The sequence below is a fragment of the Gallinula chloropus genome (assembly GCF_964237585.1).
Source record: "Gallinula chloropus genome assembly, chromosome: Z".
In the NCBI taxonomy this organism is placed as follows: domain Eukaryota; kingdom Metazoa; phylum Chordata; class Aves; order Gruiformes; family Rallidae; genus Gallinula; species Gallinula chloropus.
Genome location: NC_140089.1, coordinates 51275242 through 51297731, shown reverse-complemented (window position 1 = coordinate 51297731; position 22490 = coordinate 51275242). Strand labels below are relative to the sequence as shown.

The 22490-nt window shown below is 41.7% G+C and overlaps 1 protein-coding gene across 1 annotated transcript in view; it reads right to left on the bottom strand.

Annotated features, from left to right (window-relative positions):
- Positions 1–1320: 1320 nt before the first annotated feature.
- The window catches only part of LOC311203876 (neuronal acetylcholine receptor subunit alpha-7-like), a gene marked incomplete at both ends in the record, with an annotated part of 64239 nt that continues 43069 nt past the window's right edge, over positions 1321–22490 (bottom strand). The window contains 4 exons of the mRNA XM_084278663.1: positions 1321–1842; positions 7092–7201; positions 19353–19439; positions 20763–20957. Of these exons, the coding sequence (XP_084134789.1) occupies positions 1321–1842; positions 7092–7201; positions 19353–19439; positions 20763–20957 (914 nt within the window). The remainder of the gene's footprint in view (positions 1843–7091; positions 7202–19352; positions 19440–20762; positions 20958–22490) is intronic.

Below are 22490 nucleotides of genomic sequence, written 5' to 3'. Positions count from 1 at the left end.
GAAATACAAAGCAGGTCATTGTAGCCAGGACCTTGGATAGCTTTTAGGTGCTTTTATGAAAGGTACTATTTGGGATAGTGCTTTTTTTCTGCTCTTGTCTTCCAGGGAAGTGGCATAATTGGATTTTTAATTTTATTTTTATTAATACATGGATATTATATTAGAGCACTTATGGACAGCAAATTGATAATAAGCATTGCTACATTAAAATTTTACAAAGAAAATAAGACTTTTACATACACTTTTTAACAAAGCCATACTGATCAAATTAGAAAAGGAACTGTATTAATATAATCTTCAAAAATGTACTACTTCAGTGCTATAGACTAAATATGAAATTTGAGCCTAATAAAATCAGAGGCAAAATTTCCTAGAGATTACTCAGAGCCACGATTTTTGCCCTGATCACATTGAGCTAGTCAGTAGTAGGTTGGTGTCCCTGTCTGTGGCAGGGGGGTTGGAGCTCTATGATCCTTGGGGTCCCTTCCAACCCAGACCATTCTATGATTCTATGATTAGACTGGCAACTCTGTCCCAAAAGATCAGAGATATTTCAAATTAAGTAAACTTTCAAGATGGCAGCAAGAGTTGAGCAGTGGGAGAGCTAAGAAGGCGCTGTTTATGCATATGTATATATATGTATAAAAATATATATGCACATAGTGTGTATTCTCAGCATGGAGAGTGATTATTTTTTTCAAGCTCAAAACCAACATTACCCACTTTAAAAAATCCTAATTAAAAAATTAAGTATTCTGGGAAAAATAAATTTTGTGAACATATTTTAGAGAAAACATTCCAGTCACTGCACTAGAAAGAGCTAACATGTTGATAGTTTATTTTCATAAATACAATATACAGCATCATAAGACTGTGGATGTTTGTCAAATCTGAGAAGTGAGTGTCACAGCTACATTAAACAAAAACAATAAAGCACAACTATACTGTAAAACAACAAAATGCTGAAAACCTTATGTTCATCATTGATAATTTAAATTATTAACAATACCTAAAAATTCACAGATTCACAGTAACACACTGATATTGCTGTTAACGTGTAATAAATATATTCTAGATTTTTTTTCCTATAATTTGTCACAGATCATGACATAATTACTTGTAGAACTAGTCTATGAAATAAATAACAATCCTAAATATGTTTACTACACAGTAACTACAAATACTAACATCCTGAAATTATTTTCATCCCCTTCTGTGTATGTTAGCACATGTAAGTACACTTCACTATTTCAGTTAAATTATCTAGCAAAATTACTGGCAACATTTGCTTTTAGATTATCGTGCTCATCTTTGAAATCCTTATGCAAAATCCTTGGATACAGCTTCTATAAAATTTGGAGCAGACATGAGTATTGTAAATGTGCAGATGATGGCGAAAAGGGTAAATGCCACCAGGCACAACCTGTCTATGACAGCAGCTGCAAACTTCCACTCACTGCAGATGTCTTCACCCTCATCTTGTTTCCTGAAGCGCATGGCTATGAACTGAACTTCCTCCAGGATCTTCACCATCACTGGAATAGTATCCACTAAAGCTTTCTTTTGAACAAGCTCCGCATCTTCTGGCAAGGGGCAAGTAATCTTTCCACTCCTGCCACCCAGATCGTTCTTCTGGGGACAGCACAGGTTTTCCATCACATGGTAGCTATAGATCGTGTTGCCATTGCTGGGCTGGTGCCCAGGTAGGACGCTCATCTCCATGCTGTTTACTCCCAGATGGTGCTTGGGATACCTGTATTTGCAAGAAAGGGGCTTTATATTTTCCCCAGGTTTTTTCATCCGTAAAAACCAAGCACACCAATTCAGCAGGATGACACGGACCTGAAAAATAAAGGTAACTTTTGTGTATTTAAAGAGTTTTTGAAACATTTTGTGGCTATTACAGTTAGTCTGCATACTCCTTTAGAAAGACAGACTGCTTTCTGTGTTTTCCAACATCCTGCTTTCAGATGGATTTTTTGGGGGTCTGGCTTCTTCCCAAGAACGACTTTTTCTTTTTTTTGCAGTGTCTTACAGAACACAGAGAAGTTCAATACCCACTTAGTGTATAAAGTGAAAGAGATGTAAAATCTTACTTTACAAAACAATTCTTTAAGTCCTATCTTTAGCAATCAATCCCAGATTTCTGTAATCGAGCACAGGGAATAAAATTTGCTGCATAGTTTTTAACCATTTCTAAGCACAGCTATTATGGAATGAGATACACTTAAATATTTGAGGGGGGATAACATTTAGATTCTGCTAAAAAAAACCCCAATACAATAGACTAACAGCTGGTTTTGGCACATTCCCCACCCCATCACTATTGTTTAAGTCTAAATAAAGCGCTTTGGGTTTCTTTTTTTCCTTTTTTTTTTTTTTTAATTTGAAAACCATTTTAATTTAATTAACAAATTGTTTTGGTTGATTCTGTAGAGCAACAACTGAGGCCAGCCCAGCTGCTGGCCTTAAAGTTTATAACTGTGGCAGACATTCCTTGTTCCTTGCACTGAGAAGTCCCTGTCATTTGTTCTGGCCATATGCAGGTGAACTAGAATTTGGAAATGACAGATCTTTGTTACTGCAGTGCTGCACTGAATTTTTTTAAAGGATTTTCTTTGAAGTTATTTAAGTCCAGTGGGAAGAAAAAAAAAAGTAAAGGTAACATCATAAGACTGAAAGTTCTTTTATATCATCACTGTACAATATGAGGACAGGCTGAGAGAAACGGGCTTGTTCAACCTGGAGAAGGCTCCGGGAAGGCCTAATGGCAGCCTACCAACACTTAAAGGGGTCCTACAGGAAAGTGGGAATGGGACTGTTAATCAGAGAATGTAGCAATAGGTCAAGGGGCAATGGATTCAAGCTGAAAGAAGGAAGGTTTAGATTAGGTGTTAGGAAGAAATTCTTTACTATAAGGGTGGTGCAGCACTGGCACAGGCTGCCCAGAGAAGCTGTGCCTGCCCTCTCCCTGGCAGTGTTCAAGGCCAGGGGCGAAGGTGCTTTGGGCAACCTGGTCTAGTGGAGGGTGTCCCCGCCCCCGGTGGAGGGGGTTGGAACTAGATGGTCTTTGAGGTCCCCCCCAACCGAAAGTATTCTGTGACTCTATGATTCTATGACTGCAGCCACATAATCAGAAGGCCTTTTTTACAAAAGAATAATAGTAAATCAATCATGAGAGTGCTCTAACCTGCATGTGGCAGGTTGTGACTTATATCTTCCTTGTCAAGGTCATCAAATGAGCTAACTCCAGAGAGTGCATCCCATACTTTTTCCCAGTGAATTGATCATCAGATGTCTTGTCTGAAATCTAAGCCTGCTATGATTCCTATTGTTAATGTAGTTTGCTGCAAAAGGCAGTAAAAAGGCTGTAAAATCATTAATATCTTGTGCAAAGGGTAGCAGACTAAATCAGTAAAATCTTGTACTTATAAGGTCATTCAAGTATTACGTATACAAAACTGACATGTGCAATGTGCTTGTGCAAGCCCCTCTGGGAAGATAGGTGGCCTCCTTAATGGCTTTATTTAATGACTTCTTGTTTGCAAATCAAATAATCTGATGTCCAGGAGAGAACAGACATGACCTCTGGTTTTATTTCCCAGCCTTGGCCCAGGACTTCTATGTGATCCTGTTCAACTTCACCCATGCAGGGTGAGTTGTCTCCTGTGTTTGCACAGTACAGATGCAGAGATGGGGAAATTACATATAGCACTTTGAGTTGCTGCTGTAATGACAAGCATAGTTTCAGAAACGATGAGGCATTAATTACCACAGGTGGGAACAATAACAGTAAAAGCCAAAACAAATGACCAGTGGAAGATGGTTAGACAATTTTTAAATTCTGCAGTGAGAGTTCTTCTGCATCCCAGACTCATACCATTTTCTGTGAGCCTTTCTGCTTCTCTTCCTTGAATGAATTATTTATTCTTTGTCCTGATAGACTATTTTCCTGTGATTCGTATTCTTTGGCTTTCACCAGGGTCTTTAAATATTTCATTATTTCCAGCATAGTCACCACAGACAAATAGAAAACTAAAATGTAGCAACTTAAAAATAATAATCCTTGATTTAATTGAACTCAGTTAATTACAATGTTCTCTGACTGCTTATGGACACAAAATGGAACACCATGAAACAAAATAAAGGTCTTAATTGCAAGCAATATTTCAACAGTGTCAGTGGAAAAGGGGAGAGAGTACTGTGAAATTCCAAAACTGTAAGCCAGACAAGCTTTCTTATTAGAAAATATTAATATGTCTCACCTCTGGAAGGAGACATGAGGTGACAAAATCTCTATTCTATAGAAATGCTACTTTTTCTTTCAAGACAAAGTGTTTACTCCTCAGGGATCTTGCATTTATAAATACAGCCAAACCCACTGCCCACAGAAAAATAAATACACAGAAGAAAATTTGCTTGAGCTTCCAAATGCCATTTCCTTGAAATATTGACACACAGGCATCAATCTGTTCTTGTCATACCAATTAATTCAAGAAATAGCTGCAGCATAGGGGTTGCTGGAAAACAGCCTGGGCATGATGATATGAATCTATGTTCTCGCCTGCATTATCACGTCTGGGTTTCTGTGAAGGAAGGATGCAGGCACAGCTGCCCTCAGTGGTCAACAGCCTGACTTTGCTGTGACTCTCTCCACCAAGGTCCTTCCCTAACCATAATACAGCTATGGTCTTTTCCATGCTAGCTCAGCAGACATTGTCAGAAGTGTCAAGTAGCCAGCAGCTCTCAGTTCCCATCTGTGTAGCCAATGAATGCTCTGACTGAAGAAGACCTGGGAGTTAAAAAGTTGGCTTTAATAGGGCACCAAAGATTAACAGAAAGGAAGACACAATTCTGAGCAGTGGAGTAAGGGGAGAAGTGAGCACCTCCAGAAAAGCTAAATACTAATAGACACATCTCTTTCCTCTTCTGGTTCCCAAGTCAAGCAGAAACCCCTGGAGAAACAGGCAGGGATAGGGAGCTGCTCAATTGTAAATGGTTTCGAAATCCCAATGCCTTCCCCTGCACCTTGCTCTAGCAGCTAATTCCATTTAATCAGGAGATGAGAACAACCCTATAAAAAAATCCAATTAGTCACGGTTATACATTTGCAATAAACTGATGTCTGACTCTGCCAGAATGAGCTGCAGGGAGTAAGTAGATGGTAGGGGTATCTGCTGGCACTGTAACTGTAGAGAATAAATTTCAGATAAGCAAGTGTTTAAAGTTTCTTTCTGCAGATGCCTATCTTATATTCTTGGGTTTTACTGAGCAAGAACTTTTCAGGATGTCTCTGCAAGAAACACCTCATATAGGTGGGCATGGAAAAAAATGTAATTGAGACTTTGCTATTAATCCTAAAGACTGAATCTTGCCAGGACCAATGCCCACCCTTGCAGGGTCTGCCTCTTCCCTACACATTCAGCTTTCATGCGTTTGAGATCTCTCAGCTCTCTCAGCCTGCCTGATCCACAGCTTTCACATCTGCACTTCCCAGTAGCACTTTCCACAGTCTTTGCTTCCTGATGACATTTTTTTTAACATGTGCCAGTTTAGCTGTCAGGCCATTGAGCAAGGTTCTTCAATGGTGAGAATTTGTTCCATGCTGTGTTTCCAACCAAGAGAGCAAAAGACTGGTAGAAAGCAACAGCTGACTTGCAAAGCCTGTGAGCAGATTTAACATGAGCCATTGTGTCTAGGCTCCTCAAAAAGCAGTTGCAGCAATGGAATTGCCCATGGGGGCTATTATGCTGCTGTGTAACCTGTCCACATAGACATGCAAAGTGTGTTTACCCAGATTTCCACCCTCAGGTCTTGCTTACACGCAGGTTCATCCACAATTCACATCCTCTACGGTCTTGAAAGTAAGATGAATTTAAATGATATGGTGCTTCAAGAAATAACTGTGTGCTTAATTGCTTATGGACTTCTTTTCTTTTTTTTTTTTTAATCTGCATTGATACTGCAGTTTATTTTTAAAGAGGCTAAATTAGACAGCTGTTCTGTACTCCAGCTGACATTGGTAACCATGTGACATTCAACATCATGTCAAGATAATTGTTAGCATGACAAATGTGGTGGATGAGATACCAGAGGATGCTACACAACCAGACTTCTGTGAAACCAGAGTAGGTATTTGACGGTGACTACTTCTATCTGCTTCTGCTTTCATTCTTTTTCTTTTTGTGAATACAAAACATATCTTGCTTATTCTAAAATATGTTCTTAGGGAAAGGGGAGAGAAAAAAAGAATAATTTTCTTTTGACTTGAAAAATATCTACAGGAAACATTTGTCCTGAAAGCCAGCTGGTGGTGGTGTCAGGCCTCACTGGACAAAGAGTCTGCTGCAGCAGGGAAAAGGGAGTCCACATGCTAATGCACTGAGAATTGATCAATGGCAGCAGATAAAATTGTTTTTCCACACAGACAAGTAGATGTGGCTTCAGCACAAGGCAGGTTTTCAAGCCAGGGAAGTCCAGGGGTCTTCTCAGTACACTTGGACTGACCCCAAAAGCATTGCTTATGGTTTTCTGCTGCTGGTGGTGGTGCAAGCTGTGAGAAGCATAGCTGGGGCTCAGTATTCAACAGCCTTACTATATGGAGTTGCAAGACAAGTAAATTGACTTCACCTCATGTCTTTTTACTCTCACCAACTGCAGTGAGAATCTCTGTAAGGGAACAAAGCAGACAAATTTCCCAGCAGAGGCAGGTAAGTGTGTTTTTAGTTTTTCAAAATGTCACATTTTATCCCTACCAGTGTCTGCTGGATAAGTAAACTAAGGTGTTGCCCACAGGGTTGACACTTGCAAAGCAGGTGCTGAGCAGGATTACTCTACCATGACTCACACACCACCTTCTAAGTTTAAATAGAAAACCAAACTAACAGATACTGGTTTTAATGGAATCCCAAATTTAGTACGTTTCTTCCTTCCAACAGCAAATTATAATGTCAAACATACTGTCTGTAGTTCTACTGTTCAGATAAATGAAGAACAATTTCTGCCCCTCCCCTGTAACTAGTGTACAATTGATTCTTGATTATTTTTTTCTTTCAGTTGTCTGTTGGATATTTACCACCAAAGCTGCTTACCCATTTGGGCATCTTTCCTGCTTGTGGGTCATGATGGTGAAACTGCAGAACCAGTACTGTTACCACCACAGACAGACCAACGATGACCATGATGCTAGCGAAATACTGAGCTGCAAGTGAAGGAAGGGCTTGGTTAGGAGGAGAAAAAAATAAACAAAAGGCAAATAATATTCCGTGAGTGTGCCCCAAGATCTACATCTGAGAAGTGCTGTGTCCTATGTCACATCCAAACAGCCTCTTTGGAGCATCTGAGGCAGTGTATCATCTGCTCTTTTCCCTCCTGTTCAGTGAGCAAAGGGCTAGAACCAGTGAAAGGCTTAAGCTCCTTGGTTTTTCTTCCCAGAAAGTAATGTAGGGCCCCCTGCTAAGGATGTGCTCCCTGCTTACTGCCAGAAGAGTGAAGAGCTGAGCTGACTAGACCCACTGAACACCATGTTCGTGGTGCCACCCCACAGTACCAGCAGAGGTGCTGGCAGGAAATGCTGTCCTGGATACCCTCAGGAATTGTCAACAGATGCCATCCCTTGCCCCACCACTGCTCACAAAGGGTTGCTATGAAAGCAAGTTACACACACCCTTGCTGAGTGCTAAGTTTAACCTTGCTATGCAGGAAAAAATCATGATCTTGGAAGCCAGAAGTGAGACTTGAAACCATATTTCCTAAGTGGCAGTACAGCTTCCTCAAGCCAGGAATGAGGTTGATTCATTGGCATGTGAAGAGGATTTACCCACAAGTTTAATGACATTTGAAGGGCTCTGTGACAATATACTAGGGAACATTACCCTTGGCTGATATGATGGGGTGATGTGTAAGAGTGCATGGCACTGCCCCAGACTGCAGCCTCCTTCAACCCTCAGCCCTCCCTCCTCCAGCTTCCAGGAAAAGTCAAAAATTCAATACAGGCTGCAAGGCAAGTTTTATTGCAGCTCCATTTCTTAATACCACTTCCTAAAGCCTCAGCCACAAAAAACTTGTTTGTAATAAGGATGTTGTTGGGCCTTCCTGAAACCAATGCTGCAACTGCTTCAAGAGGTGGGCATGGCTTTCCATGGCAAAATGAATTATACTGAAGAATATTCCTGAGGGTGAGCTGAATTGAAAGGTCTCTGTTGCACTTACTCAGCAGACAGCAGAAGCATCAGCCATGCAGTAGCAGAGATCTCAGGAACCCAGGCTTCAGAGAAGCTGGCTGATATGGTTCCAGTGTGCCCCAATGTGACACAAACAGTGCTGTTGATATCACTGATTTAATTACTGCTATTAAGTTACTAAATAAGCTCCATTAACTCTATGCATTTTAAAGTCACCAGACTTTGAAGCCCTGAAGTGTTTCATTTAAAATAGCTTTGGCTAGGGGTTTTCCAACTTTAATTGGAAGATTAGTCACCTGGTTGAACATGGAAACAAGATTTGACCAAAAATCCCACCCAATGATTAGCAGAGAAATTTACACTTTCAATTTTTTGTGCTGAGGTCAAGAAACTGCTATAGACACCTGATACTAAACAGGGAAAACAGTTCTCTCAGAAACAGTCTGGGAACGGCAGGAGACCTGTGGAGCCATAAAGAAAGATGTTTCATGTTTTGGTTTGATGATAGACAAAGAGGATGGTTGGGTATACATCACCTGCATTTTTCAGGAAGCCCTTCACTTCAAGGTACAGTGAAGTTTTCCATTGGAAACCAAGGATGGAGGAAATATTGCATGCTACTTCAGCCCTGTTATCTGTTTCAGGCAATCAAAAGTCCTAATGTGCCTGTGATATGAGAACTGGCAAGTAGACATATGCAGCCCAGGTAGATGCAGGTGCTATATTCATTTCAGGGGTAGAAAGCCACAGAGCCCTGGGGCAACCCAGCCCTTCTCTAGGGCTGGATTTTGTCAGCACTGCCTGAAGAACCAGCATTGAAAGGGGAGGAAGGAAACAGCAATGGCTGTTCTACATAGCCTTTTGCATCTCTGTTTGGAGATATGATGAAGACCATTGCCACATTTCCTGTGGCAAGACAAGGTAGACCTTATAGCCATTGTTCACAATGGAATTGCTAGATCTTCTTCCCATGGGTCTCCTTGATTGAAAACATGAGTCTCAGCTTACGATACAGACCCTGTATTGGGGCAGAGAAACAGATAGGGATCACCAGACCTAGCTGAGCCTGGGTTGAATGATGGTTCACCTGTAAAGGAAGAAACACCCTCAGAACTGAGTGGGTAGGTCCACAAGGCAAAATGGTGCTGGCTCTGGAAGGGAAGATCGGGAAACGCTGAGTGCTATTTCCAGAGCCAGCACCAAGGCTTCTGTCCTTTTTCACATCTAACACCTCCTCTGGTATGACCATGACCCAAATTTCTCCAGCAACTCTGAGAGCAAGGGACCCCAGCTGCCAAAAGGGTCAAGCTCCCGTGTGCACAGATAACTCTTTCCTTGAGCATTGGGGCCTATCCTGAAGCAAGAAATAGAAAGCTCTACTCAAGGGGAAGCAGTATGTGACTTGGTGGTCACCAATGCAAGTGACTTCATCAGGAATGTCAAGATTGGAGGCAGCCTGGGCTCCAGTGAACACGCATTGGTGCAGTTCACCGTCCTAAGGCGTATGAACCATACGAGAAGCATAGTCAGGACCCTCAATGTTAGGAAAGACAAATTCCAGCTCTTGAGGCAGTTACTTAATAGCACCCCTAAGAAATGGCCTTCGAGAACAAAGGGGTAGAACAAAGCTGGCAGATCTTTAAGGATGCTTTTAACAGAGTGCAAGAGCTCACAGTCCCAAGGTGTAAGAAACTGGGCAAGGAAGGCAAAAGACCATCATGGTCAAGTCAAGACCTCGTAGTCAAACTAAAAGGCAAGATGGAATTACACAGGCAGTAGAAGTGAGGACAGATATCCTGGGAAAAGTACAGGGATGTTGCCTGGTTGTGTAGGAACAAAGTCAGGAAGGCCTAAGTGCATCTGGAGCTGAACTAAGAAAAAGCTGATGCCAAGAAAAAGAAGAATGTCTTCTTATAGGTATGTAAAACAGAAAAGGAAGGTTAAAGAAAACATACCCCAAGGGATGAGTAACAATGGTGAACTGACAACAACAAACAAAGAAAAGTCCGAGGTTCTAAACAACTCTGCCTCAGTCTTCATCACTGGCAACCTCTCTCCTCATCACTTGATAGTCTACAGGATGAGGACCAGGGAGGCAAAGTCCCAACCACTGTAAGTGTAGATAAGGTTCATGACCATCTGAGGAACCTGATTGTCACAAGTCCATGGGACCTGGTGAGATGCATCCCAGAGTCCTGAAAGAACTGGCTTGTGTAGCTGCCAAGTCACTCTCCATGATATCTGAAAAGTCATGGCAGTCAGGTGTAGTCCCTGGTGACTGGAAAAAGGGAAACATTACACCCATTTATAAAAAAGGTAGGAAGGAGGATCCTGGGAACTACTGACCTGTCAGCCTCACCTCTGTGCCTGGGAAGATCATGGAACAGATCCTCCTAGAAGCTATGCTGAGCCACATGGAGGACAGGGAGGTGATTCATGACAGCCTGCATGGCTTTACTAGGCACAAGTCCTGCATGATTGATCTAGTGGCTTTCTATAATGGAGTAACTGCATCAGTAGACAAGGGAAGAGCTATGGATGTCATCTAGGTGGCCTTCTGCAAGGCCTTTGACACGCTCCCCCTCCCAATAGCCTTCCTTCTAAGTTGGAAAGAGATGGATTTGATGGGTGAACTGTTCAGTGGATAAGGGATTGGCTGGGTGGTTGCATCCAGAGGGTGGTGGCCAATAGCTTAATGTCCAGATGGAAGATGGTGAGAAGTGGTGTCCTTCAAGGGTCTGTACTGGGACCAGTACTGTTTAATATCTTTATTAATGATATTGACAGTGGGATTGAGTGCACCCTCAGCAAGTTTGCTGACAACACCAAGCAGTGTGTGAGGTTAATGTGCCAGAAGGATGGGATGCCATCCAGAGGGACCTGGACAGGCTGGAGAAGTGGGCCCAGGTGAACCTCATGAGGTACAACAAAGCCAAGTGCAGGGTCCTGCACCTGGGTCAGGACAACCCCCATTATCCATACAGGTTAGGAGATGATGTGCTGGAAAGCCACCCTGAGGAAAAGGACTTGGGGGTGCTCGTGGATGAAAAGCTGGACATGAGCCACCAATGTGCACCTGGAGTCCCGAGGACCAAGCGCAGCCGGGGCTGCATCAAAAGAAGTGTGGCCAGCCCATGGAGAGAGGTGATTCTGCCCCTCTACTCTGCTCTGGTGAGACCTCACCTGGAATACTGCGTCCAGCTTTGGAGCCCTCAACCCAAGGAGGACAAAGACCTGTTGGAGCACTTCCAGGGGAGGCCACAAATATGATGAAAGGGCTGGAGCACCAACAGGCTGAAAGAGTTGGACTCATTCAGCTTGTAGAAGAAAAGGCTCTGGCAGGACCTTATAGCAACCTTCCAATACCCAAAAGCTGCCTTTAAGAAAGCTGGGGAAGAACTGTTCACGAGGGCATGTAGCAATAGGACGAGGGGTAATGGTTCTAAACTAGAGAAGGGTAAATTTAGGTTGGATATTAGGAAAAAATTCTTCAATACGAGGGTGGTGGATCATTGGAACAGGTTGCCCAGAGAGGTAGTGGAGTTGCCATTCTTAGGATATATTCAAGGTCTGGCTTGATGGGGCTCTGAGAACCTGATCTACTGAAGATGTCCCTGATTACTGCAAGGCGGTTGGACTAGATGACCTTTAAAGGCCCCTCCCAACCCAATCCATTCTATGATTCTACCCTAGCCTCACCCAGCCCTGAAAAAACAATCTATTCTTGGGCCTCCAATGATGTTACTGAGCACAGAAATAGGATGCTTTTCTTGTGGAAAGGAGACAAGATGTGGAGTAAGAACTGGGGTTTGGTCTCCACATACTTTTTTTTTTCCAATAGTATTTCATAGGCCATCCTTAAGCCTACCACACTGATGCAATTTGGGCTTTGAAGCTGCCACTCCCACAGAGTCCTCCTCCCACATGTGTCTATTGATAGGGGTGAATGCAAATGTGATTTTACAAAGAAGCTCAGCCCCTTCATGTTTACTGCAGGAAGGAAATGGTCAGCAACTCTCGCTAATCATCTCTTTCTATCCTACTTTAAGAGCTCCTGGTTACTAGGTCATCTCTGGTATGGATGTGTCAGCTTGGAGACTTTAAAAATTACTCTACCATGGGCAAGATCACAAACAGAATCCCCAGTCTTGTGTGCATTTGAAAGAGCAGGAGCTTGCTTGCATAATGCCACCACTCTAAGGCATTGCTGGAAAGCCACCAACCCCTTCTGGAGAGGAAATAGCTCACTCACACTGCCTGTTCTGAACTGCTGCCACAGGCCAGGAAAAGGGATAAGAAGACTTGTGTCAGGAGGCCCTTGATATCCCCAATTTACACAGTCACATTCCCTCGGAATACTGAGGTCTGCTCTGATCAGTCCTAGATGTTCTTCATATGTTTTCAAACCTGTGTAATGCTTTCTTCAGCAGTTGTGTGACTGGAAGAACTGTTTTGGATGCTTGGTTGATCTCTTTCAAATGGTATGAATTATTTGTGCTTCTACAATTTATTTTCTTCCCTCTTTTTCTCAAAAGAGGCACAATGCAACACATTACCTGGACAGATGTTCTAGTATCTGCAAGCTGTCACCTCTGTCTCAGCAATGTCAAGCGGTCAGGTGCTGTTGTCATAGCAAATCTAGATCTAATACCACCACAGACAGCTAGAAAGTCTTTTTTAAAAATCAAGGACAACAACAATTTGTTCTTGCAGGCATACTCTGGAATCACCTATATCAAAGGGATCACAATGACTGGTAATTCATAACTTGAGGGACTTCCAGTACCACTTTAGGCACTCCTGTGCTATTATCTTACATTAGAGAAGAATTTTAGGATTATTGTACAGATGTTTTGGAAGATCCGATGCTTGAGTGGAACTGGATTAACTTTAAGGACTGATTAGGAACAGGGCAAATGACAGAAATGGTAAGAGGAGCAAGATATTCCAGATGGATGCTTTGTCTTCTTGACTTTGTCATCAAACACTGACTGAGAAAGCAGTATATTATCCAGATGTGTTAACATAACTAATCATAGGAAAGGCACAGTGTCACACTCAGGTAGGTATTCACAGTGATCAAGCTGGATACTTCCCACTGGTATTCATGTTTGTATTTCTCCTCTGCAGGAAACATCAGATTTTGCATGTGAAATGGTGGACTGGTTTACAGCTGCCTTAAATCAGGCCGTTTCAGTCATTCAGCGCTGAATGCTCTGTGCTTCTGCTAAACTCTCAGAAAATGGAAGAAATGTCCCATAAAATGCACAGAAGGAGTTACTCACTGCTCTTCCTTCTGGAAATCATTCCAGCTAATGAAGTGAAGCCTGTGGAGGACGCAGGAAACTTCAGACACCAACGGAGGGGCTTCCAACCACCCTTCCTCTTTTCTTCTATGGCAGAGATGAGAGCAGGTGCTGGGCAGATGCTGTTGCCATTTACTATGGGAGATGGCAGCATTTCTCAGAGACCGGGGAAACCAAGAGGTAGAGAAAGTCCCTTCCTGGATGGTCTACTGCTGTGCATAGACAGCAAAGAGAGACAGAAGAGGATGCAGGCAGGAAAATTATTTCCACTGTTGTCAAGATTTGCTGTGGCTGTGACACCCTGTGCTCTCACTGATGGTAGAAAGCATAGAACATTATCTCAATCCAGCTGGTTGCTCATACACATGAAATGTCTTAAAAATCACACCCTATTGATTGTATGCTGTGACAACCTTTCAGTTATGGTAGTTGTAGAGGGCACAGGGACAGTGTTCTCTCAGTGTTTTCAAACTCTTCTCCCATATGCATTTGAAGTATAGAACTAGGTGTTTGGAAAGTAAAACTGTTACCTTTCTCTCTCTCCTTATTTTTCTTTTCTTTTTTTTTCTTTTTCTTTTTTTTTTTTTTTAAATAAAGAAAAAGTATCCAAGACTCGTGGCTTTGGGAAAAGCACCAGAGATCACAGGGCATGCAACTGTAAAAGTTGCTGTAAATGAACATTTCTGTTCCACAAGGTGGCTGAGCAGGGTCCTGGCTCCAGCAAGGTACTGGGCAGGACCACACAAGTGAGGCGGAAAAAAGCCCTGCACAAAGTGAAAAAAAAAATAAGACAGAGTAAAGTGGCAGCAGCTGAGAAGGTACAAGCAGATAGCCAAAAATGTAACAGCAGATTAATCTCATTTTCCTCTCTCTAGTCAGAATCACTAATGCCTTATTCTTGTAACTTAAACCAATCTGCAACTCCTGGAGGAGGCAAAGCACCACATTGCTTCCTTGTCTTAGTCAATTACAGCCTTGTTTGCTGTATGACTAACTGCAAGAAATCACCCCAAGCATCTGCTGCAAACCTACTTATTTACAGCATTAAACCTTCACTCTTACTGAAGTAATGCAGGCAGGACAAAGAATCGCAAGAAGGGGACACAGCAGAAAATAAGCAACAAGTTAGTAGGATTTTTTTAAATAAGCAGGAAGAGGAAATCACTAAAAGCAGAGAGAAAGAAAGGAAGTTTTTTTAACCCAGAGGTAAAGGTAATTTAATTTTTATTGTGCACTATTTGATAGTTGTCAAGCATTACATGGATGTTAATCATAGGAAGCAACATTTCCTCATACTCATGAGCCCCATGTTGCCCTTTCAAACACCCTCTCCACTTGCCAGCTTTCAGGAGTTCCACATTTTCTGCTACAAAACTCCTTTTAGAGCAAAATACAGATTCTTGATCAAAAAACAATGGCATTATTTTGGAGAGACCTGGAAGGAAATAATGACTGCTGCACTTCAGAGATTTTTGGGTGTGGAAAAAAAGTCAGGAATTATTAAGCTTTTCTCTTGTGCAAGGGGATGCCTTGAACTACAAGGTCTAAAAAGTGTTTATGGGAGAAATGAGTCACCTGACTGGCCTTCTAAACATTTCATTTCAAGATTTGGCTTTTAGGCAGAAGCATGCCCTAGCTGCTTTGATCAAGTACTTTGAAAGTGATACTTCTTTAGAACCCTGGCTGGGCAGGAGGGAGAACAGCCAACTCAGCGCTTGTTGCAACTTTGATGCCTCCCTGTTGCACGAGTCATGAGACTGCAGCACTGAAAATCAGAGGGGGGAGGAAGGACACAGCTTGTGTCTCACTGCAGAGTGGAACAAACCTGCACTTTTCAATGCCATGTGGCCAAAAATTTTTCCCCCAATCTGGAGATGTTACTGTAGGCAGGGAGAAAGAAGTGAGGAAGCTACGCTTGTTATGCTCATAACTATGTTGGTCTCAGGTTTCCAGAGCAATAGGTTTTGGCCATGTCTGATTTCAGCTTGGGCTGAAAATCTGTAGAAATCTGTCTGTCTGAAAAAACAGCTGGTTCTGGTAGTAACCAAACATTACGAGTGGATTTTTTTAAAGTCCATGAGTCCAGACTAGCAGCTTATGCAGAGACATAATTTTTGAAAACATTCCTACAGCAGTGCAAGATGAATGGCATTCTAGTTGCTGCTTTGTCAGGTACTGCTAGATGTGGGGAAATGTAAACATAAAGGCTCTAGTCAAAAGATAGTAATGAAGGGGAAGAGTTGTAGTTAGGAAACTGTCTTGATTTGGGGGGACTTGTTCCTTAGTGACTTTCTAATGCATTATTTACTAGATTTAATTACAACACTGCTTTCAAATGGAAAACACAGTTTAATGAAAATGGTCAGAGATATGGAGACTGCAAACAGGGAGGCACAGTGCTTTTTAAAAAAAGGAATTCAGGCGTATGTCTGTTGCCTAAGGAAGGAACTCATCCTTACTTCAGAGATAGTCATATGACCATTACCAAGATCAGATCTGATTATCCTGTGCTATTTTCACATTGTCTTCACGGAAATAAAGAAGTCCAAGATCTAAATGCCTCAAATGTACTTTTCAGATGAATTACCTAAGCCTTTAGTTTCAGTGGGCAGAACCTGAGCTTGTACAGAAGCTCTAATTGAAATAACAGTATTTGTTTAAATTCAACTTGGTCACTGAACCAGGAAATCAACACAGTGGGACATGGATTCTTACAAAATGCACTAGACTGGGTGCGATGCTGTTTTGTGGCAGGGGCTGGAAGGTGCATGAAATCCCCATGAAATTACTGGCATTTATAGTGCAAGACAAATCTGTGCATAATTGCATGGGGTTTTAGGAGCAAAAAGAATAATTGTCACATACCTGAGCTGTATGACACAGATCTTATGATTTTACCCAGTGATTAGTGCATTGAAATCAGTAATTTCACGTGTAACCCATTTAGAGTTCCCTGTGTTTCTCTGTATCTTTTCCTCAAGTAATGAACTGTCTACTTTCACGGACTTTGGATAGAAGTATTTTTAAAGGAGAAATTTAAAGTAAGTCAAATCATGAGTGCAGCCACACACTTTCTGTGAGGCATGATTAAGCACTATGGGAAGGGTAAGTTTAGGACACAGCTGCTGCTGTATAGTCGTGGTCTGAAAGTCTTTTGGAGCTAGACTCTAGAGATTTTAAATGCCAAGAGGGATCTCCAGGACCTTGCAGTGAAACAAACCTTGTTCACATAATCAGCTTTTGTTGGATTCTAAGCAAACTGTTTTGTTTGTAGATGTCAGGGGACTTCAGTGGTTTGGGTTGAAATGTCTGATTTAATTTCATTTGCCATAAGTAGTTAATATTTTAAGCACAGGCATTTTTGCTCTGGTTCACAGACTTCTTTCAGAATCACAGATGAGTTTGGAGAAGGGCAGGATTCATCTTTTGAAAGATTGCAATGACTTGCTTTGCACAGATACATGCTGCTGACAATTGGACTTTGGAAATATCTTGTTCCCCAAAAAGAGACACTCCAGGAGGACAAGAGCAGACATGCTTCTGGGCAAGAAGTAGGTAGTTACTGATGTGAATGCAAGCCCTAAGAAAGTTGAGTGTGAGCAGGGGGGCAGATGCAGTCCAACTGTCCAACTTGAACATTACTTGGCACAAAAACATTCTGGTTTAGTGTGGAAAGGAAATCTCTACTTGTCAACCTGCAGTGTGGAGGAGCAGCACAGTTCTGGTGTTTGAAGGTATTGAGCAGCCTGCTGCTGATTTCTAGGCCAAGCTTTGTAATTTGCTCTTTACATAAAAGAAGTCAGCTTGTTTTTAATGTGTATTTAATACGGCAGTCAGTAGGCTACATAGAAATGTGGAGAAGTTGCAAATGTGGAATAAGAGTCTCCACTCTGGACAGATTTATGAACAGAGAGTTCTAAGGAGGGGGTACCCACTTTGCAGAGAGTGTCTTGGCTCACCCACTTTGCAGAGAGTGTCTTGGCCCACCTGCCTCTTTAGGGTTGTTTTGACTGAGAGGTGCTTCATTTATTATAAATGTAAGCTGAGGTTATGGGAGAATGGCCTAAAATAGGAAGAATCAGGATATGTTTCCCACATTTCTTTGCAAATATACCAGATGTCAAAGACTAGTTCTTTTCTGAGTGTTATGTAAGACCGTTTTTCCTGCTCTCCTCAACAATGACACTCAAAACAGCAGCTGTGAGGATTTCCCATATTATTACAGTTAAGTAGTTAAAGCTGAGTTCAGAAGGCAGAGAAAAGCAGAGGGTACAAAATGTTACGTGTTAGTGGTTTTGTACTAGCAACAGCTGGGAGTGTACATCCAGGTCCAGATAGCTGTCAATGAATGTTCATTTTTAAAACCCCAGACTTTAAGGATATAATGCAAATATTTAAAGTATATGAGATCAGGTTTTCAGAGCACCTGTGCTCCCATGTGCATGAAGTCCAGTGACAGAGGCTTTTTTTGCAGAACAGCAAAATTGGCATCTTTCTATTTGAAGATTGAATTGCTTGCATATTTCTCAAACCACATGTATTAGAGGATATGTTTATTCATGTAACCTGATGATAACTCAGCTGATTCTCCAAAAATTGAACAAGATGTCCAAGTGTCTTCCTTTTTCTCACACACATTTCTGAGGATTTTCAACTGGGCCAGAGATCATATTGAAGATCCTACAAATCCTACATTCCATGACAGGAGACTATCAGTAGAAACTGGTCTGGTTAAAACTAGTGGACTGGCCATAGATGAGCACATCACTTTACTAACACCAAATGGCTTTTGTTACATATGAAACAAAGCAAAATTATGTCAATGCTGGTCTAAGATGCCTTGTGTTTCCTCCCTACACACAAAGTTTCTCTTAAAAATATCTCTGCCTCTGTGAAGTCCTAGGTATATGTTCAGAGAGAGGTTTTGTTAGTTTTTTGAAAGCTCCTGTATGACTCAGAAGCAAGAGTCCTTCTGACTTTCAGTAAGACATCCAAGTCATTTGTCAGCAATTTGCCTATGGGTGTTGTTGCACAGTCACCCTCCTTCCCCAGAGTAAATGTCCAAAGTTTTAACCCTTTACGTGAGACAGTGAGGTTGTCTGAGTAATGCCCTTTTGTCCTATTCTCTACCTTAGTATGAGGTCAGGTAATTTTTTTCTCCAGTTCACAGTTGAGAAACTGAGGCCCCTTGAGATCAAGGTAAAGAGATGATCCTATGAAAACAGAGGATGTGACAATACTTGTCTGGCCCATGTTCCTCAATTGATAATCTGCCCCACAGTTTTCAAAGGTTTAAAAATGCTCCAGTGATATATTTGAATATTGACTGTAGTATCCTAAGTTGTTCTTGGAGTGGAGAGAAGTGGAGAGAACTCAGAGAAGGTGGGGAAGAGTTGCATAACAACAGGGTGGGTAGGTAATGCAGAAGGAGACAGATGAGTTTGCCCCAGACAGCAGAACTGAGATCTTCAAAAGCTCTCTGTGCACACAGCTTCATCCAAAGTGCTGTTGAAGGGACTTTATGGACAGTCTCAATGAATCCAGAGCCAGGCTCCCACTTCTGACTGTGCATTTGGTGCTGCTGGCTTTGTGCTTTGCCTACCCAAACTTTCTCCTTTTCATTTGATTCTGTCCCCGCCTCAATCCCTGCAGTTGTAGGTTTATCTGATATTTCCAGAGCCTTTTTGTATCCCTCATGTAGGCTCTTTTCATACATGGAAACAGTAAATCCAGACAGAGATTTAGTCCTGACATTGCTGAAATGCAAAGCTATAGTAATAAAAAGGCTCAGTCCTCAAACAGGCTTTGAGCAACACTTAAGAAACATCATACATTTTGCACAGAGCAGAGAAAATTAACTTACCTATTAGTGGGACTGAGTCAGAAGTTGCAGGCATGATCTCAGCCACAAGCAGCATGAATACAGTCAGGGAAAGCAGGACAGTGATACCTGCAGGGAGTGAACATGGAGGGGAAAGATGACAAACATGAAGTATGCAGCTGCTCCTTTGATGTCTTTGCTGTCAAATCTAACCTTATTCTGATCTGCAGCTAAGCCAAACCCATTACTTCATGTCCGTCAGTGTTTATGAGGACTTCCACAGTGTGAGAGTATTTTTTGGGGGAACTTCATCTGCCATCTTTTCACTTTTTTCAGTTACACTGAAACTCTTACTCCTCTTACAGTAATGGAGATTTTTTTTTTCCTGTTGAGTGAAATGAAGCTTGTAAAATGGGTAAACTACATTGCTTTTCCAAAACATAGCACAAAGCCCAGAGGGTCATGAAGGGCTAGGAGAGACTTGCACAGACATGAGTCTGGTTTTTGGCTGTTGCATATTATATAGCACCCTGCAAAGAGCTTCTGCCTGTTTTAAAGAAGTTCTTTATTTACTCTATTTGAAAAGACTGCTGCTAAATCTAACTGGTATGCTACTGAGAAAACACAAGGTCAATGCATGAATGTTGCCTCCTTCTTTTGTGTTAACATTGCACTACAGCTCAAATAACTTCTTCTCTTGTCTTAATTCTGCATTTCATAGAGAGGAATTCTATCCCACATAGCCTGTGTTTTACTTCTTGTAAGGCAGGATACTCAGATCACTGATTATTCTACTAATACCAAGGGCACTTCATATGATATAAATATCTCTTCCCTGATCAGAATTGTTCACAATTACCATTAAATATGCATGAAAATCTTAAGGTCTTGCCTGGGTCAGTCTTGTGCATTTCCAGCTCTTCCCTATCTTCTCTTGGAAGCATGCCTCCCCCCTTTATCAACAGACATAACAGTAAATCTCATTTAGCCCTTCCTTGGATGTCCCTGTTCTGTGTTCATGAGGGACTCATGGCTTAAGTGATTTGGTTCCTAATCTTGGAAGGTGAAAAGCCAATGCCCAGATACTACTGCTGCTGCTCACAACCCTTCTCCTGTGCCTTTGTATATCCTATGTGAAAAACAGAGTTAATAGCTGTGAACTGCATTGAGACAGACTGAAGTAAAAACCAACAGGGACAACAGATTACTACCACTGCTTCCTATGCCAGTGAACAGTTCTGCCTCTTCCCAGAGTACAATCTAAAAGATTTTAGAAGTGTTTAGCACAGAATGTGTGAATGCCATACTGAAAGCTGTTACTCTGCTTTCTGCAACCGAACAAATGCTTCTATTGCTCCTCCAGGGAAATCTATATTTATCAAGCTCCCCAATGTGTTTATTCTCTATTTTATAGCAAGTGCTTACAAAAGAAATAAATGCTTTAGCACTTACCTAAAGAAATCTTCTCCCCTGAATCAGCTGGCAAAAGGAAAACAAGCAGTGCCAAGCCAGATATGAGAACACAGGGAATGAGTAGGTTTAAGCCATAGTAGAGGGTGCGTCGGCGCATGGTGATGGTGTATGTCACATCTGGGTATGGTTCTTTACAGCATTCATAGTACATCTCATTCCTCTTTCCTGGGACACCTACAGAGAGGGAGATCAAAGCAGTGAGGAGATGTGCATCCCTTTGGAATAGGCCAAGAACTGATGGTTTATAAACTAACGTGTGGCGCGTCCACTACACCTACACATTGTATCTTGAAGAGTTCTTTGAAGAGTCCTATGGCAATTGGTAAGGGAGAAAAGACACCTCCAAATCAATTACCTGACAAAAAAAATTTCTAACATTTGTGGCCGAAGATGCATGTATGGATTAATAGATTGAAGGGGACAAAGGACAAAGTGCTGCAGTTCAATGTTCTTTGAAAGCTGAAATACATCATTATGGGGGTGAATGAGACAATGCAACTCTTTGTGTGTCAGTGTCTTCAACAGTGTCTGAGGTAGCAGTGCAAGGTGTTTGCTGTTCCTAATCCACATTCTGTGTTTTCCAGGGTTTATTTCCATGCCTTATGAATCATTAGAACCTGTCTTACCCAAGAAAGTTCATATAGGCCAGATGAATATGGTTCTGAGCATCTCAACCTCAACAATGAAAGATTTGGAAGCAGTGACCAAAGATTAACTCAGTAATATGTGCGTTCTAACTTCTTGCATTAAGGGAATGGTGACAAACAGCCAATGTCACATTCACCAGCCCATGCAGCAGATTTTCTGTACAGCAAATACCACCAGTTCTTATTTTTCTGTTATTTTCTTACACACATTTGTTTTGTTTTGTCAGGAAAATCAAACAGGATATGGCTTAATTAAAAAAAAAAATACCCATTTAAGCTTGAAGTCTGTTATTTTTGGAGGTTAAGAGACATAGTCCAGTGTAGCTGAATGGCAGAGTTGGCCACAGTGATCTAGCTGTACTAGACTGTCAGAGATCCTGTGTGGCAGGCATTTCTGCACCTCAAGAAATGTCAGGACATCTGGAAGAACTCAGCATGTCATATCTTTCATGCCACCACTTACCACCTCTTTTTTGTTTCTGTGCACTTGTCAGAAAATGTGTACATTTGCACAGGAGCATCACAAAGTCTCCATGAAGGATATAGCCATAGCTTGCCTGAGACTTACATAAAGCTTTTGCAGTATGAGTGAGGTAAGGGCCTGTTTTGTCTAGCCCCGATCAGGGCTGAAGGCAGATAAAGGACAGGTAAGTCTCTTAATCAGATATGCATAGCTGTTGGTCAGAAATAACCACTTAAAGGAGCACTGGGAAGTCATGGGTGCTCTGAAATGGAGTTTAGAAGGACTTCCCTACAGAGTTCGTCAGCTTCTCAAGAAACTGAATGCTGATTATGTTTCTTACTGTATTATTTCTCAGATGCCCTGAATGGTAAAACTACTGCATACAGTTGGTCAGTGACAGTTATTTCCTTATCTGCATATGCACACTAGAAGATGAAATGTCCTTCTGCAACGTCTCATTAAGGTGGCTAAGCTCTATACATTTCCATGGCATTGTTTCTGATTTAGCTACATAAAAGAGTTCAAAATAGCTCACTAGGAGCTTACTCCAAATAACTTTTTCTGTGCATAGATTCCTATTAATACAGTTATCTTCCA